Source organism: Ciconia boyciana, chromosome 2 (assembly GCF_034638445.1).
Source record: "Ciconia boyciana chromosome 2, ASM3463844v1, whole genome shotgun sequence".
Lineage (NCBI taxonomy): Eukaryota > Metazoa > Chordata > Aves > Ciconiiformes > Ciconiidae > Ciconia > Ciconia boyciana.
In genome coordinates this window covers 80,686,558-80,703,794 of record NC_132935.1, presented here as the reverse complement: position 1 = coordinate 80,703,794, position 17,237 = coordinate 80,686,558, and the positions used below count along the sequence as shown (strand labels likewise).

Below are 17,237 nucleotides of genomic sequence, written 5' to 3'. Positions count from 1 at the left end.
GCTGTCTTGCTAGTGCAATGAAATAAGTGGCTGGCCATCATCACCACAGGAATGCACTGCTGAGTCGCAACTTCTTGTCCACCAGACCCCCAGGTCCTTTCTGTGGAGATGCTGTGCTGTTACATGGGATTCCATCCTCTGTGCAGGACTTTTCATTTTTCTTTCTTGAACTTCATGACACTATCGTTGGCCTCTTCCTCTAACTTGTCAAGGTTTCTCTGAATGGTAGTGCTGCCCTCCAACGTATGAATTGCTTCCTTCAGGTTGATGTTACCTGGAAACTTGCAGTTGCATATAGGTGCAGTCATAGGTATTAAAAAGTATTTTTTTTTTTTTTTTAAATCTTAAATTTTTTTTGGCCTCCATTAAGATCCTGCAACAACATATCCACCACTGAGTTTCTGGATTTGCCACCTCTCTGCTCATCTGGTTATTACTTTGTTGTGAGCTTTTTTCCTCACCCCCATGTTATTGAGTGAAAGGAAAGAATGAAACAATCCAGTAAAAAAGGATAAGAACAGTACCAGTGAAAACACAGTCCAACAATGGAGAAAGTAGAGAAGCTGGAAGAAATCAAATGGTAATTCTAAAGCCCAGTTTTGAAGCTTCTGAAGAATATTCAGTGTCAGATGGATAGGGGCATTACTAGTGATGTTTTTATCCTGTTTGAAAGCATCAAGGCATTCTGTTTTCCTTCTAGTTACAGGATGGGCTGTCAGGTCTGCTTTGTGTCTGATGCTGTCCCTAGATTTCCGCCAAGTTAAACTTCCCTAGATTTTGCTGTTTTCCTCAGGAAGTATGTGCCCCAATTTTAGCTGCTCATGTGTGTCCGGTACGATAGGTTAAGAACAGTTTGTTGCCAACACCACTCTAAGTAGTGGCATTTACTTGGAATTTATAGATGTGCAGTATATGGAATTATGCATGATGCCATACAATGTGCATAGCATTATACACATACTACTTGTGACATTAATTGAGGTACAGTTTTTCTTGTTTAATAGGTTACAACAAGATGAAGCCAATGTTGTACATTTCTACAGCCTATGTACTTTAGGAAGTTCTGTGGTTTCTAAAATACTCCTGTGAAAGACTTCAATCCAGGAGAGGATTTATTTGTTTGTGTGGCTGTAATCAGGCTTTCTCTATTCATCTCACCAGGGATTCCCAGCCTTACCTCAGTGCTGTTATTTGTCTGTATTTGAAGATTCAAATGATCATCAGTGTACCAATGTGTTTTTGTATAGCATATTTACAGTCAAAAGCTAAACACTTTTCCTGTTTTAATGTTATGACCTTAAGATTCTTGGGAATTCAATAAATCTGCAAGGCTGTTCAGCCTAAATTTAGATATATTCTTTTATTGTATCAGCTGCTTTTTACTGTCTCTACTGATTTTGCTGTGTCTTTTGCTCAGCATCAATACACATCTCTCTGTGAAAGGATTTAAGGATTACTTTAACATTGTAAAGGACAGAGTAAAATGAGATCAGCTCTGAATATCAGCCAAATTTCTTTTGACGTGTTTTACCCCTCCCAACGTTCAAATGGGTCAATACAGACCACCCAGCAGGTACAAAGTATAAAAATAACCAAATACCCTCTCACTTCGTGTGCCTTGAGCTCAGGAGTCCATAACCTGTCCAAAGGCTGTGAAGATTTCCATCAGGCTTATTCAGTTTCTGGATCACTGTGAAACATATGACCTGACTCAAGTCTTATTTGATGCTTGAAGTTTTGGTGGCTGCAGAGAGTAGATAAAACATAAATCTCATACTGAAAAGGCAAATACGTCCAATTGCCGTCTATGGAACAATGAATATTTTTTTACAAAAAACCTCATGGTAGTGGACAAATACCACTTTTAAACATAAATTGCTTTAGGCCCTAGAAGATGCACACTCTTTTTATCACTTAAAAACAATTTGATAAAGTTATCACGAAGTTCCTCCCTTTCCAAGCTGCTCTTGAGTGATTTCTCTGGGTTGCTCTCATCATTATCTCTAATCTTTCTGTTGGCTTCCTAGTCGCACACTGTTTATGGTGCTAAGGACTGCCAGACTGGTCATTTCACTTTGCAGTGCCTTTGCATGTGCACTTGCTTTGGCATCATTGCCCTTTGCAGCACAGTCCATGAAGCTGCACTTGAAGTGTCATTACTTAAATTAATTTTGATGTTGCAGTGTCGTTTCTGCAGTTCATTCTGCAATTGTCTTGACAACAGATTTGCATAATCAGTGGGTAGGAATTTGTTTTTAATTTTGATGTTCCGATTAGCTTGATTCAGATAAATAATAGAAGGTTGTGAAGATAAAACAACATGGCATGAGCTGGTGAAAATTATTGTAAACAGAACAAATAAGACAAATGATGGAGTCAGGTTCAGTGGTTATTTTTATAAAATGTAAGCAAATACTATTTCTAGTTTCTGTCTTCTTGCACTGTGACAGCTGCTTGAAATCTAAACATATGGATTTATTCAAATATTAGTCACTCTCACTGCTTCCCAAAGAGAAGGAAGCTTATTAATTTGTTTTCTGACAGGGATTCTTGATATGGAGGGATAGCAGCCTCTCCTGACTCTTACTTGAATTCTTCTTTTCTTCTTTCATTCTGAAGGCAACCCTCTAGACCTGCACCTTTTTTTTATCACGTTAGGGAATATCGAACACAGTTGTTTGTTAAATTTAATGTAGAGGATAATTCTGAGGTAATAATTGTTTGGCTCTGCCCCTTCACCACTACCTTTCATCTCCTTCCTTTCACCCCTAAGTTCTGATGGCACCTGACAGAAGACAATTAAGTGAGAAATAGCAGCAATTAAATCAAGCTAGTAATGAAGTTACTGTTCACCTATTCTAGCCATGTTCAGGCATTAGAAACCTGTTGTGGTTTAACCCCAGCCGGCAACTAGGCATCACAGAGCCACTCGCTCACTCCTCCCCGGTGGGATGGGGGAGAGAATTGGAAGGGTAAAAGTGAGAAAACTCGTGGGTTGAGATAAAGACAGTTTAATAGGGAAAGCAAAAGCTGCGCACGCAAGCAAAGCAAAACAAAACAAGGAATTTGTTCACTGCTTCCCATGGGCAGGCAGGTGTTCAGGCATCTCCAGGAAAGCAGAGCTCCATCACGCATAACGGTTACTTGGGAAGACAAATGCCATCACTCCGAATGCCGCCCCCCCTTTCTTCTTCCCCCAGCTGTATATGCTGAGCATGACGCCATATGGTATGGAATAGCCCTTTGGTCAGTTGGGGTCAGCTGTCCCAGCCGTGTCCCCTCCCAGCTTCTTGTGCACCCCCAGCCTACTCGCTGGTGGGGTGGGGTGAGGAGCAGAAAAGGCCTTGACTCTGTGTGAGCACTGCTCAGCAGTAACGAAAACATCCCTGTGCTATCAACACTGTTTCCAGCACAAATCCAAAACATAGCCCCATACTGGCTACTATGAAGAAAATTAACTCTATCCCAGCCAAAACCAGCACAAAACCCAAGGTTATTTTTTTCTTAAGTGATCCAGCACATCTCTGCTTCCTGCTTGAGGAGGATCATACACACAACTGTAATTTCCCAGTCATCTCTGCAGGGCAGGACTTAAATAATGTGAGCAGTGAAACCTGAAAACATTAATTTCTACATCTTAAGAAGAGCAGAGTTCCCTCAATAAGGGACCAATTATTGAGAGAGAGATGCTGCTTAAAGCAATCATTTTAGGGCAGTTGCTAGAGTAGCAATTTGTATAGTAGGACTGAAAGAGATTAGTGGAGGATTAGTCATGAAGTGTGCTAGGAAATGAAAGAAAGATGGAATGCAGAAGAGAACAGAAAGGAGTAAGTAGGAATGAAAGATAATGACAGTCAAGAGTAGAAAAGTATATTTTGGAGACTAGAATCATGAGCAAAAAATGTTCTGTAGAGAAAGTAATCATGACATAAAGGTGTTAGTTGGGAAAATGCAGAAGTGTCTGGAAAGTAGTTAGCCATAGTGATTAACTGAAGGAATACAAAGCATAGAAAATATATGAGAAAATATACAATCCAGATAGCAGAAGAAAAGAAAAAGGCAAAATAATATTTACTTTTAAAGTATTTCAATAAAACAGGTTTGGGGGCATTTCTCTATTTAGTTGACTTGGGATAGCACGGACGAAAGGGAGCTGGAGGGAGGTTGTTTGCACCCCTACTAAGAGTAAAAGAACACAATGAGCTACACTTGTCTGTCTGGGAAAAGGCAAATGGCAGCACGGACAGTCGGGAGCGTTAGCTCCTGAATCCTTGATTCTTACGTTCTCTTAGTAATGTTATGAGGACAGCTGCATCGTCTCACTAGGCAGGTAAAAAAAGTGCCATCTGCCAGGCCATGGCAAAGAACATGCCTGACCTGCCTCACCTGGGATGGCAGGAAGTGAAGCTGACTGGATGAAAACATATGCTAAGCGTCCAAGTGTGCATTGTTATCATTGTCATGATAGAATCAAGTAAGTTAAAAAATGCAGTGGAACAGAATAACTGTTAAAGCTTTTGTTTTCATTTTGAAAGTAAACTTAATGCTCTGTTTGGTTTTGTTTGGTATTTTATACTATCAAAGTTTCTCACTGCTTACATGCTTTGATATAAGCGTCCTGGCATAGCAAATACTATACCACTTTGATTTTACATTCTTCAAAACTTTAGTAATATTTCTGTTACTATCCTTTCTGCAGTAAGGGTATTATTTTAGGCCAGAATTTGAATAATAACTCTTGGAATGTTGATCAACGGTCTTTTCAGCTTTTCAGAGAATTGATTCTACTAGGTGAGAGACAAATGCTCTCTGTGAAGTAGGCATATCTGAAATAGGTGATTATTATTAGGTGATTTTTAATAGTCTTATCTACAAACAACGATGAAAAAGACATTTCTGAGTGCTACAAAAACGTGCAGAGAATATTATTAACTTAGATTAATAATGCACTCTTAACATTTAGTGAGCAGTGATGTTTTGCTCTTTACATCAGTCTGACTCTTGATGGTATTCTTGTACTCTGGATAATCTTGCTTGGAATAATGAATACAGAATTAAGTAGGCTGTCAAATAGTCTGTGGCCATTTAAGTATACACTGCCTATTTCATGCTGTACATAGCCTGCATGGACTTCCCCCCTTACTTGTAGTGCAAGACAGAAGTTATTCCATGCCAATAACAAAAGAAACAAAGAGGACTGATCCAGCTGAATTAGGTAGAACAACCACCAGCCATTTTCTTCTTCCATTTCAGTTATGGTTTGCCTCGTTTCAGAGATTTGAAAAAGTTTAATGCCTCCATTTACCCTTGGCTTTCTTGGTCAGAGGTTTTAGGTAGCAGATAGGACGAAGAGTTTTGAATCCTTCTCTCTAGTCCTACCATTTCTTCCTTTCTCTCAAATACCAAGTTCTTCAGTGGCACTTGGTGGATTTAAGTCATGACCCAAATAATTTCCAGTGCTGTTTTTCTGCTAGGCAAGACATTGGGGAGTTATTCAAGGGACTCTCTCCCATACCTCTGCATTATGGGGAGGTCTTTCAAGAAAGAAAAGAGAGAGAAGGAGATAATGTGTGCATTTGTGTGGACACGGGAATAATTTAACAAGTGGATCCTCAAAATATTTCTCCTTCAGCCTTCAACAAAGCCAAAGAAAAGGGGCAAGAGAGCTGTTTCTATTTACCTGTGAAAATGACTTAATGGAACTATGACCAAAATGAAAGGGTAGCAACATTTTGCAAATTTACAACAAACATAATTCCCTAAAAGTGTTTCAATTTTGTATTTGATAAAACTACTGCTACCCTATGTGGGAAATGTAGCTCTTTAAGGAATAGTGGGGATTTTCCTTGTATTGGTTTTGCTTCTTTTTTTTTCATTTTAATTAAAAAAAAAATCTCTTGTGTATAAAAACAAAAACTCTTTAGAAGTACATTTATAAGCTCTGTGGATAAATCTTATCTGTTGGGACTGGTTTGGCTTCCTTGACAGAATAAAAGGAAATACATTCAATTAGTGGTAGGATTTTTGACAAGGCTTTTGTCCAAAACTACTTGAGTTTCCCTTCTGCCCATCATTAAATGCAGAAATTAAATTGCGTTCAGTCCATAACCACACACCTTGAATTTAGTTTATTTCACTAGCGTGTACCGTGATGGTTGTCTTTTTGAGTACAAAAGCTTTTGTCACCGCATGATCATCTGCAGAACTTTGCATCTTTTTTTAAGCAACACAAATTGTTCTCATTTATGCTCAGACTTAGAACGGGTTGTTAAGAACACATTTGTATGCTACTAAGAGGTGTACATGAACTATGAATGATTTTGACGTAGGCCTAAATGAATGTATTTGGAAATTCCATTCCTGATAAACCAGCTCATTCTACAACATGTATCATTAGAGTGAATGAAGGAACGAGTATTACCACAGAAATTTGAACTGCGAATGTGTTTAAAAAGAAAAAAAAAAAAAAAAAAGCTTTTCAGTAAGTTATTATACTAACAGTTCTTGCACAAATCATAATTTTATGTACTGAAATTCCTTCTTAATCTCAAGAGAAGTCAAAACAAATGATTTAACTTACTCTTTCAGGAACTGCAGTTTGAGAGACTGACTCGAGAACTTGAGGCTGAACGTCAGATTGTAGCTAGCCAACTGGAGAGATGTAAGCTTGGATCAGAAACTGGAAGCATGAGCAGCATTAGGTAATGTACGAATTGTTAATTTCTTTGTAATGTAATGAATTTTATCACAGTTACAATTTACCACTGAGAACAAGATTGATCATCTTCTTGTAAAAAAAAAAAATTATACACCAGGGATTTTAGTGGAGTTTGAAAATTTGCATTTTGATCTGCTCTTTGAAAAGAAAATTTCAAGAAGATATTTAATTTCATGCAATTTGGTATCTGGTTTGTCCAGTAACAAAATAGTAGTCATATTTGTAATTCATTGATTTGCTGTAGTCTGAATGGATTAACAGCAGAACTCTGTTTCCACTACCAATACAGCTGTAATTTTCAGCCGGAGCTTTTTAGCTTCATGTTTGCAGAGAAGTATTGATAAGTTTTGTGAACCTGTTTTATCATAACTTCGTCATTCAAGGTATTAAAAGCTTTAGAGATAATTAATTAAAGCTTCTGACCTGACATCAAAATGTAATGATAAGATATGAGTCATACTCTTTTTTTAAACAGTGGCTTTCTTCAATTTAAGAAATTGTTCTGGTACATTGTTTGGATGATGGTGAGGTTATTTAAGAAATTGTAACAAAAGGAAGCTGATCTCTTGGTCAGTTTGGTGCAAGTAAAGATTTTGTAGTTTTGAGCTTCTTGATGCTAGTTTCTTTGTTTTTTCAGGTGAACTTAATAAATGAAAGATGATAGTACTTGAGTTTCAAGGATCAAGGAAAAAGTATGTTGTATAGATGTATCTTCTGTTTTTATCAGTGGAAATACTAAGTGTGATATGTTTTGAATACGTAAGATTAAGTATGATATGCCAAGCTTAGTGCCAAGTTTTGTGTGATACTAGTAGAAAAACTACAAAAATACCTATCACTACTGGAAGAATCTCTTCCTCAGTTTAAGCAATTCAGACTACACTTCAATCAAAAAACACGATTTTTTTCCATGATAAGTAGGGAATAATTATTCAGTAGAATGCCAAAGATGCAACAAAAATACTGAATGTAACAGTTCAATTAAAATGGCAGAAGTCAGAAGAATCTTTCACTAATTCAGCAGAAGCTGTACATGAAATTGAGTTAAATGTAACCTTCTTAATAAATCAAGTGAGAATTAACTCCCTAACATAAAATCTTTATTCTTTATAATCTTCCCCACCAACTAGACTTACATTAACATTAGAGATACTATATTACTTAGAATTATTTAAGCACAGAGTAGGTAAAATTTGGCAATGCAGTACTGTACTATATTTGCACCTTAAGTGCACGCCCCCAGCACTTTAAATTTTAAGTATGGTATGACTGCATTCCAAAAAAGCTATCTGAACTATGTTTGAATAATACTGAGCTATGTTTGAATAATACTATTATTTTAGGATTTTGCCAGCTAGTGATATGGAGGTTGGGAAGTTTTTTGTTTGGAAGGAAATGTTTTCTTGGTGAACTTCTTTCCTATTGGTAAAGTTATACTTTTGAGTCATCAGTGGTATCAAGGTCAGTCAGCTCTTTCTTTAGAGAGTCCAGTTATTTGAGAAGTTTAATATTTTGACTACTAGTCTCTCTGTGGAATAAACTAGTACCTAGAATAACTGAGGAGATTTCATGCAAATTTTTGACATCTGTAATTTGCCCCAGAAATGTTTTACATATGAGAGTTTAAAATTTCTAGCATTTCAACTAAAAACATTTTAAGAAATGCTTGAAATACTGTTGTCCAGAGGATAACATCAAAAGCTTACAGTTAGATAGCTATTCTTAGACTTGGCAAGTGGTTTAAAAAGGAAATCAATAATAATCTAATATTGTTTGTGTTGAGTCATTGTTTCTCTCATACATATTAAATGAGCTTTAATTTTCCGTTAGTTTTAAAAATACTAAATGATTATGGGAGGGGGTAGAACTAACACAGATATTAACTGAAGTCAAATATCAGTCTGGCTGCTGTGCTGGCTTTCCAGTGCTCATCCAGATTTGGGAATGTTCCTTTGACATAGTATAGTGAGACAAAGACTTGGAAGATAAAGAATTATGTTGTAGAATAATATCTGTTAAGAAAAAAAGTATCTAACTTCTTAAAGTCTTTTGGGGTCTGTGGGGGCAGAAGAGGCTTGCTTAAAAATACTTTTTTTCATTAGATATGACCCCCTGTGAAGCTAAGCGTTTTAGACATACCTGCTTTAAAACAAGGCAATTAATCTCATGGCAAATCGTAAATACTTCAAAAATTAGTTTCTTACTGATACAGGGTAATTTGTAGATTTTGCCATCTTGATTTTATTCAGCTACTGAATAATTAATTGTTTTAAACATGCTTTTCTGGCAGAACACAAACTAAAATAAGAGCTTATAGCTGTTATTACTAAGCTTTTATTGGTAAAGAGCTTTTTAAAACAACCTTTAAATCAATTGCATTTATTTTAAATATTGTCATTATTCAAAGTGAAATCTTACCTGTAAGTCTCCAGTAGAAGTGAATATACATCCTTCAGTGATGTCACTGTTCTCTGATGACACCTAGGTTTATTATTCAGATGCTTTTCCTTATCAAGGAATAATCAAACTGGATTGATTGTAATCAGCATATTTTAATATTGGGAAGTTAGGGTGGGGTTTTTTTTTTCCCACTTTAAAATAATTCACTCAAAATATCTAAAAGGACCTTTTCTTGTTAATATTTCTTACCTATGTCTGTTAGTAACCAAGTATCTAAAACTAGTACATGGAGCAGCTATCCATATTTGCAATTTTATTCAGGCTAAAGCAGCTTACGGTGGTGTTTTCTGCCGTATCTTGCTCTAACATCTTAAAACAATGGCAGATAGATACACATAACAAGTACTTACAGTGCCCTTCACTGTGGAGATACCAGGAAAATTGATCTCAGCGTTACCTCCTTGGGATGGTAGTTTTATGGAGTCTTCCTATATGCCTTAAGATTGTGCCCTTGAAACCAGGTTTTTAGGAACATGCTAAAGGGCTGTTATTTCTGGCTTCAGTTTTGCTTTTTGTACTCATCTTGCATATGTGACGGTTGGCCCATAAGGAGTTGTGTATCTAGCTGTACTGTGAAGCTCCATGTGGCTTAATTTTTAGTCCTTAAGGACTTCCTATATAACCTTTTCTTGTCACAGAAATCAGGATCCAGAAAGTAAGGTGAGGTGAATTTGCACAGCACAACACAAGTCTGCACAGAATTATGCAGCCTAGATCCATAACGGGAATTGCTGTATCTTACACTGGTATAGCTCCATAGCTCTGATTGATCAAGCCTGGTGAGAGGCAGGTCAAAGTAGCCAGGAAAGAATATGGCATTTGTAGTTTCTGTGATATCTCTGTACTGTAGTTTGTCTGTAGATGTGCCAGTTTGTTTGGAAGAGATTGGGTTAGCCAGAACTGACTGCTCTGTCCAAAGCTCTGCTTGCGACAAGTCTTGCTCAACTGAAGGGACACAAACGCTGAGTTTTTCCACAGGACCATTCACTAACCGTGAAGAATTGATTTTGGGCATGCAAGGAAAACACCACAGCTTTAATAGTGTTCATCATTTCTGTGCCTACCTATCTCACAGCTGGGCCCCATCAAAATACCCAAAGTAAATTTGCTTTGTCATATCCTTGATCGGTAGTCATTTTTTAGAGGGTTAGGGGACTGTATTCACTAGGAATTGTACCAAAAGGACTTGAGTGCCTTTTCTTCAGGAAGAGGTTCTTGGCTGTGAATCAAAGAGGGAATCAATGGCTTCTGATAAAGCTGAATAAAATGCTTAGACCATGAAGTAGGACAAAACTTAGCAACTCTTACATGCCACAGTGTTTCCCTGTTGGCAAACTCTGAGCAGTTCATTATTCAGCCTGCTGAGTATTAAATTTCATCACGCATTGCGTAAGGAGCCAATTCATGTTCTATACTGCTCCATTCCTCTGGCTGAGGTGCTTATTCCTTCTAGGCCAGATCCATCAGTCTGACACTCTCTTTTTTACGGAGGGCAATTAGATGCCTGTATATCTTTGAGGTCTTCAGTCTCTGATAATTTTAAGCATATATTAATGTATTTCAAATTTCTGAATTTCCCATGACCACATCATGTAGTTCCTCAAAACAGAAGCTGATGAAAGCAAGAGTATTTTTTTTCCTTCCAGAGATGAAAACAAAATCTCTGAGGCACTTTAAAGACTCAGCTACACATTTTCATCTTTTCTTTTGAAAGACTTCAGACAAAATAGTGCCACAGAATGGAAAGACTCAACAAGCAAGAAAATAGATTGCATGCATATACATGTAACATACATGGAAGCTGTGTCTTTGCATAAACAAATATCCTTTGGACTTCATTGAAGAACTGTACTTGTTAGTAAATCTTTAAAACTTTAAAATAAGTTTCTGTTTCACATTCTTTATCACTGTTTTATGTGAGCAACTTATATTTGTTTACTTACTTTTTGATGGAGCCTTACTGTTTGAACTCAGGAGTGTAGCTCAAGCATAGCCTACTCTGTCTTTGAACATACAGTTTGCAAATTGGTCAGGCAATAGAATTTTTCTCAACTGAATTTCACCCCCCCTCTGAAATTAGTAGAAGTGATTTGCCATTTGCTATTGAAAGTCTCCTGAAAAGACTGGTGTTTATGCATGAGTGTCCTAAGCAACATGCTAAAGTTTCTGGATTTTACAGGTAGCACAAGTAGAATTTAATTTACTGAATTGCATGGAAAGCTTACCTGCTTTGTATATGCTTTATTCAGTGTAGTTCTCTCTCTTGGAGATGCATATGTTATTCACGCCTTATTGCTGAGGAAACTGATGTTTTACTTAGGAGGATACAATTTTTGCAAATTCCCTGCAAAAACATCCAGCAAGTCAGATAAGCCTATAAGATCCTTCATTTCAAGAACACTGAAGAGAGAGATGAAATGCACTGTGACAGGTAGACAATTTCCACTGTGTTGGTCAAGTAAATAAAACTGCAGTTATAAAGTTTTCCTGTACAGCTGTGGGTGTTAGATCTAATTTAGGATACTTATTGTAGAAGTATATATAACAGTCTTTGTAGATATTTAATATTAGGGGTTGACAAATCCAGTAGGCCCGTAGAGGTGAGGCTGCTACAGCCTAGACCTGGACAGGCTGGAGAAATGGTCTGAGTGGCACCTTATAAAGTTGAAATTTATAAACGAAAGCAAATGCAAATTCCTGCATCAAGGGTGGAATAACCCCATGTGACAACCCAGCCAGGGGCCGTCTAGATAGAAAACAGCTTGACAGAAAAAGACCTGCAGGACCTCTTCAACAACAAACTGAACCTGAGTCAGCAGTGTGTCCTTGCAGCAAAGAAGGCCAGCTGCATCCTGGGCTGCAGTAGCAAAAGTGTAGCCAGCAGATTAAGGCAAGTGATTCCTCCCTTCTATTTGAAACTCATGAGGCTACATCTTGAGTACCTTATCCAGTTTTGAGTATCATATCCCCAGTATGATAAAGACATTAGCATGCTGGAGCGAGTTCAGTGCAGGGCTGCCAAGAAGGTTGGAGACTAGAGAGCCCATGGTGTATGAGAAGAGGCTGAGGGAAAAGGGGTTTTAGCCATAAAAAGAGAAGGGTCAGGAGGGGTCTTCTGTCTACACCCAGGTAATGGGAGGCCATAGAGAAGACAGAGCGAGACTGTTCTCAGACGTGCATTGTGGTAGAAGGACAGGTGACAGACACAAGTTGGAACATGGAGAATTCTGAGCAGATGTAAGGAGAACATTTTTCACCATGAGTTTGGTTAAACACTGGAACAGGTTGCACTGAGAGATTGTAGAGTTTCCATCCTTGGAGATACTAAAAACATGACTTCCCATTCCCACTTAAGTTTTTCGGTGCCTTTTGTTATTATTTCCACATAAATACTAGGAAAATAGTTGTATTAGAATTCTATATATTATTTTTTACATCAGATTCCTCAAATATTTTAAAAAACCTCTCTAAACTAATGAATGTATGGTTTGCTTTTGCCTGTGAATGTAGGTATTAAAAAAACAAAGTTGAAAAATAGATGGTTAGTGTGGACTCTAGAGCAAAACCTGAGCTAAAAGAAAAATACATGTTTCTGTTATGAGAGTGGAACAGTTGTTTGTATGCAAAGAGTTTGATCAACAGTCATGTTTAGAAAATAATGCAACTTTCAAGTAAAATTTATACACCATCATTATTGGAAAACTGTTTTGCCTGCATTGCGGTTCTTCATCAACTCAACATGTTATCAGTTAAACGTGTTAAACTTTTTCACATTGCTTTGGTTACAGTGATGTCTCCAAGGGCTACTGGGAAGCTTCTAAACTTAAAACAGAAAGAAAAAAACCTTTTAATTAAATGTATATTAGAAAGTTAACTTTTAAAAAGAAAAAGTGCACAAGAATTATTTCAGAGCAGAAATAAAAAGGATCAATATTTTATCATTACTTATGAAAATGCCAAGTGTAATTTTTGTACTTGCTTTTTTAAATATAAGCCAATAACATGATATTAATAGTCACTACAGTCAAGAAATGTAGTCAGATTTTTTAAAGTTATATTCCTTAAGAAGATTGGCATTTCACCAGTGGAGAGAGAAGATTTTAACTAAACTTTTGACAGCAAATGCTGTAGCTCAGAAATTCATCTCATTTTGGAATGTGTGTTTGCTCGGTAGTTCAGCAGCTGAATAAGCTTAAAAGTTTTGTCACACACTGTTGCTCATCTTCATTGAGGATTGTGTAAAGCTTAACATGGCATGCTTGGACAAACTTTTGTCAACTGAATTAATAAAAAAGTTTTGCCGAAATAAAATAAAAAATGGCAATAAAAGCAAGCAGGTTTTTGAAAATATGAGTTTCTGAAAACACTCCTCACAAATTCTACAAGTCTGAATATTTAGCTGTGGTAAGACAGCGTTTTGTGGGGGGTTTTTGTTGTTTTGGGGGTTTTTCCCATTCTCTTACAATGATTTTATCTTGCTATAAGTGACCAAGTCGGGTGGAACCCTTTAAAAAGATGCACAGGTTGCTCCACTCCTGAGGAGCAACTAAACTTAGTTAAGAAGGGAAGATGTCAGAGAGTTCAGGGTACAGCAGGTAAAGGAGTTGCAATCAAAAGCTATCTCCAGTTTGTACACAGACCAGCAATATATATAAGTTCATACACAGTCTGCAGTGAATGTCAGGGAGCAGCCAGCCAAACCTCAGAGTAATGGAATGCAATTTCTAGGGGCCAAGTGCAACTGTCTAGACTTGCATCAACTCAAAACATTCTTCAGTTGGCTAAGACCAAGTGACAAAGCAAGGACCCAGCTATGAAGACACACGGGCTAAAGAAGAGTGGGATATAAGCTTTTAGTTGTCTGGAGGAGGGGGTGTGTGTGTTTTTCTGACATTTTTCTGAATAAATGTTAAGATTCTGTTTTCTACTGTAATAAAAGTTGTGTGGGAAAATGGGAGTTGTGTAGAAGCCTTTCAGTTGTCTTTGAAGAAGATCTATGTACATCCATCCCAAAGTTTTGACTAGTTTGGGATCCTGTAACAATTCATAAATGTTTAACAGCAGTACATTTGAAGGCTAAGCCTAATTTCCTATGCCAGTTTGACATCAATAGTTGATGTTGCTGGCTTCATGCGTACCACCACATGTAAGAGTGTGCGGGTCAGGGAATATGTTTTAGAAGTAAGAGAAAGTGATTAGGGAAATACTGAGGTTAGTATTTTCAATACTCCTATTTTGCCTTGTACAATCTCTTGATCTTTTGGCTATGAGATTTAGACACCTGAAAGGTGATGAACTCTGTATCCTATTAGACTTGGTCAATAAATTAGTTTGAGACCGCTACCAGAAAAGGGAGATTTGAAGAAAATGTTCATTATAGGAAATAAATTGTAATCGGAACAGTTGGTACAATTCATATTAATAATGTGATTAGTTAATTATATTGTGCAGATTGACAGTGTATTGGATTAAAATATCAGACTTATGATCTGATCATTCAGAGCAACCTGATACAAGACTAAGTTTGAGCCTGTCTGTACTCACTGTGTTAAAGTCCAGTATTTAGGGAAACGGTTAAAAAAAATAGAGAAGTTGGTACAAAGGCGAGAAAATGAGATAGAGTAAAAGCTTGTGCAACTTTTTTGTATTTCCATTAATATAACATTTGTGGGGGCTTTGCGATGGTTCTCCACAATGAGGCACATCAAGAAAACAGATTAGTCCTGTTGATCCTCTACAGGGAACTAACCAGTTTTGCAGCAGATAAGCTTCTGTTGCTGAAAGGCAAATTTCCAGCAAATGTCCAAGCAATCAGGTCTGGTGTCATTTTCTTTTTTACAGTACATCCATATCTTTTACAATAGTATTATGGGTCGTATCATTCCTAGATAGATATGTCTCTGAAGGCACCAACTCCAAGAAGACTTTTAAAACACCCCCTCCACAGATGCTCTCCCTCTTCTTCTGCTTGCCAAGTACCCTCCTGAGATAGCACCTCCATGAGAGCAGTAACACAGTAATATTTAGCATTGCCAAACTCATAACACTGGCATGTTTATGAAATTAAGGTATCAGATTTTATTTTAATCTCGTCAAAGTTACTGCAGAGAAGCTATGATGATAAGGATAAAGATATTTTTCTCTCTAGTGCCCTACGAAAGGGTCTTAAAGGCTGAAAGCCTTATCTGGGGCTGCCAGGTGTCACTTAGATTCTCTCTTAGTTAGCTTGAGTCTTTCATTATTTCTTCTGTTTCACTAATACCAGGAAAAAGAAAAAACAGAACCACAAAAAAGCAGAGTGACAACAACAGAAAAAACAGCAGATACTTTACATACCAACATTTACTGATATGTAAGCCAGTGAAGACTGTACTTAATAGTGTATTCACTACCTTAGCGCACTTCTGGCATGATACTAAAATATCGGAAAACTCTTTCCATTATTGCATTCACGATTTAAATGTGTTATTGCAACCCTGACACTTAATATTACAATAATTTGAAATAAACATGGAAATACAGATCTTAGGAAATACATTGTTGTTAATGTAAAACTTGGTTATGTCTTACAGAATGTGGTTCTGTGTTCAGACTACTTTTGACAAGGCGTTTGTTGAAAAATTAGAGCAATACAGTTTACCATTAAGGACAGATAAACACTGTAATAGATTGCCTAAGGAGACTGTAAAAACTATCATTTGAAGCTTAAGGACATGTGGAATATATATCAAGAATGGGACATGAGTGACAAGACTATTTCTCTACAGCCCTTCTAGGTCTCCTTTTTATGACACCTTGCTGGGCTCTGCTTTAATAATTTGACAACATTCTTTTTGTCCCCATCCTTACTTACCAGATGTTGAAATGGTTTTGGGTAGGTTTGGAGGAAGACGAGATTGAGGATAATGCTGAGGGGAAGTGCCTTGCTATTATAAAGTTCTTGAATTTAGAGTGTTTGCAGGAAAGTTTAATAAAACTTGTCCAGGAAAGTTCATTTTTAGTGCTTATTGCTTGTGGGTCAAAGGTACTAGATACTATTTTGTGGTATCTTAGAAGTAGCTAGTTTACGGCTGAGAACAAATTCTGTAACATGTGACAGTATTTAATGGCCATGGGCAATTGACATCAAACACTGAGACAGAAGTAAGGTATCCAAGGAGCTTCAAGGAGTCAGTTCTGAGGAATCATGGACAGAGACTGTAGTAGTGTCTGTCATTAATGTTGCCCGCTGATCTGTATTTAAACCAAGATTTCAGTTGTTCCTTGTTTTGCCAAGGTACACCTTCCAGGTTGAATATTTCTCAAGATGCACATACTGAGGTTTTGAAGGGAATTTCAACTAATCATCATCATTGTTATAGATTTGCACCAAAAGGGCTTGCTATTAACATAGGAACTAAATGTACCTTTGCACAGAGTTACAGAAATAAATCCCTGTTTTCCCACAGTGCTTGTTGCCATCTACCTAATTTGGTGTTCGATGGGGCAGATTACTGGAGCTGGAAGGGAAGTCTCTTCAGTGTTATCCCATCCTTCCCTCTGTGTTGTCAGCGTAAGGAGGGGTCCTTCCGAGTCCAATGGCAAGAGGTCAAGAAGCAGACCTCCAGGTGCATTTTACATCCCAGTTACATGCGCGTATGGGGGGAAAAGTTGGGAAGGAGGAACCTTTTTTCAAAATGTGGATCAGGCATCTGGAAGAACTCAGATTCAGTCTATAAAGTGAAGATTTGTATTTAATGGTCACACAGCAGTATCAGAGGGTCTGAGAAATGAAGAGTGGGATGGAGCAGGATGAGGAAATCGAAACGGGGGCAGAGTCTAGAGAAGAGCAGGACAGGAGGATATGGCAGAGGAGTTAGGGAACCGTATTATGCCCTGCTTACAGTTGGAGGACCAAAGACGAAAGCTGAAAAATACCCATTTATCCTGGCTACTCAGTCTGAGAATCTAGGACTAATTGCTGAAGAGATCTTACTGGCTTCATTTGCTGCTATGAGTAGTCACATCTGTATGTCAGTTCCTGATCTGGTTATTAGGATCCCTGCATATCTGGAAGGCT

At 37.5% G+C, this 17,237-nt stretch overlaps 1 protein-coding gene across 1 annotated transcript in view; it reads left to right on the top strand.

The window, feature by feature from the left end:
- The window catches only part of CTNND2 (catenin delta 2), a 565,782-nt gene that overhangs the window by 129,418 nt on the left and 419,127 nt on the right, over positions 1–17,237 (top strand). Inside the window, exon 2 of the mRNA XM_072851353.1 lies at positions 6,589–6,701. Within this exon, the coding sequence (XP_072707454.1) occupies positions 6,589–6,701 (113 nt within the window). The remainder of the gene's footprint in view (positions 1–6,588; positions 6,702–17,237) is intronic.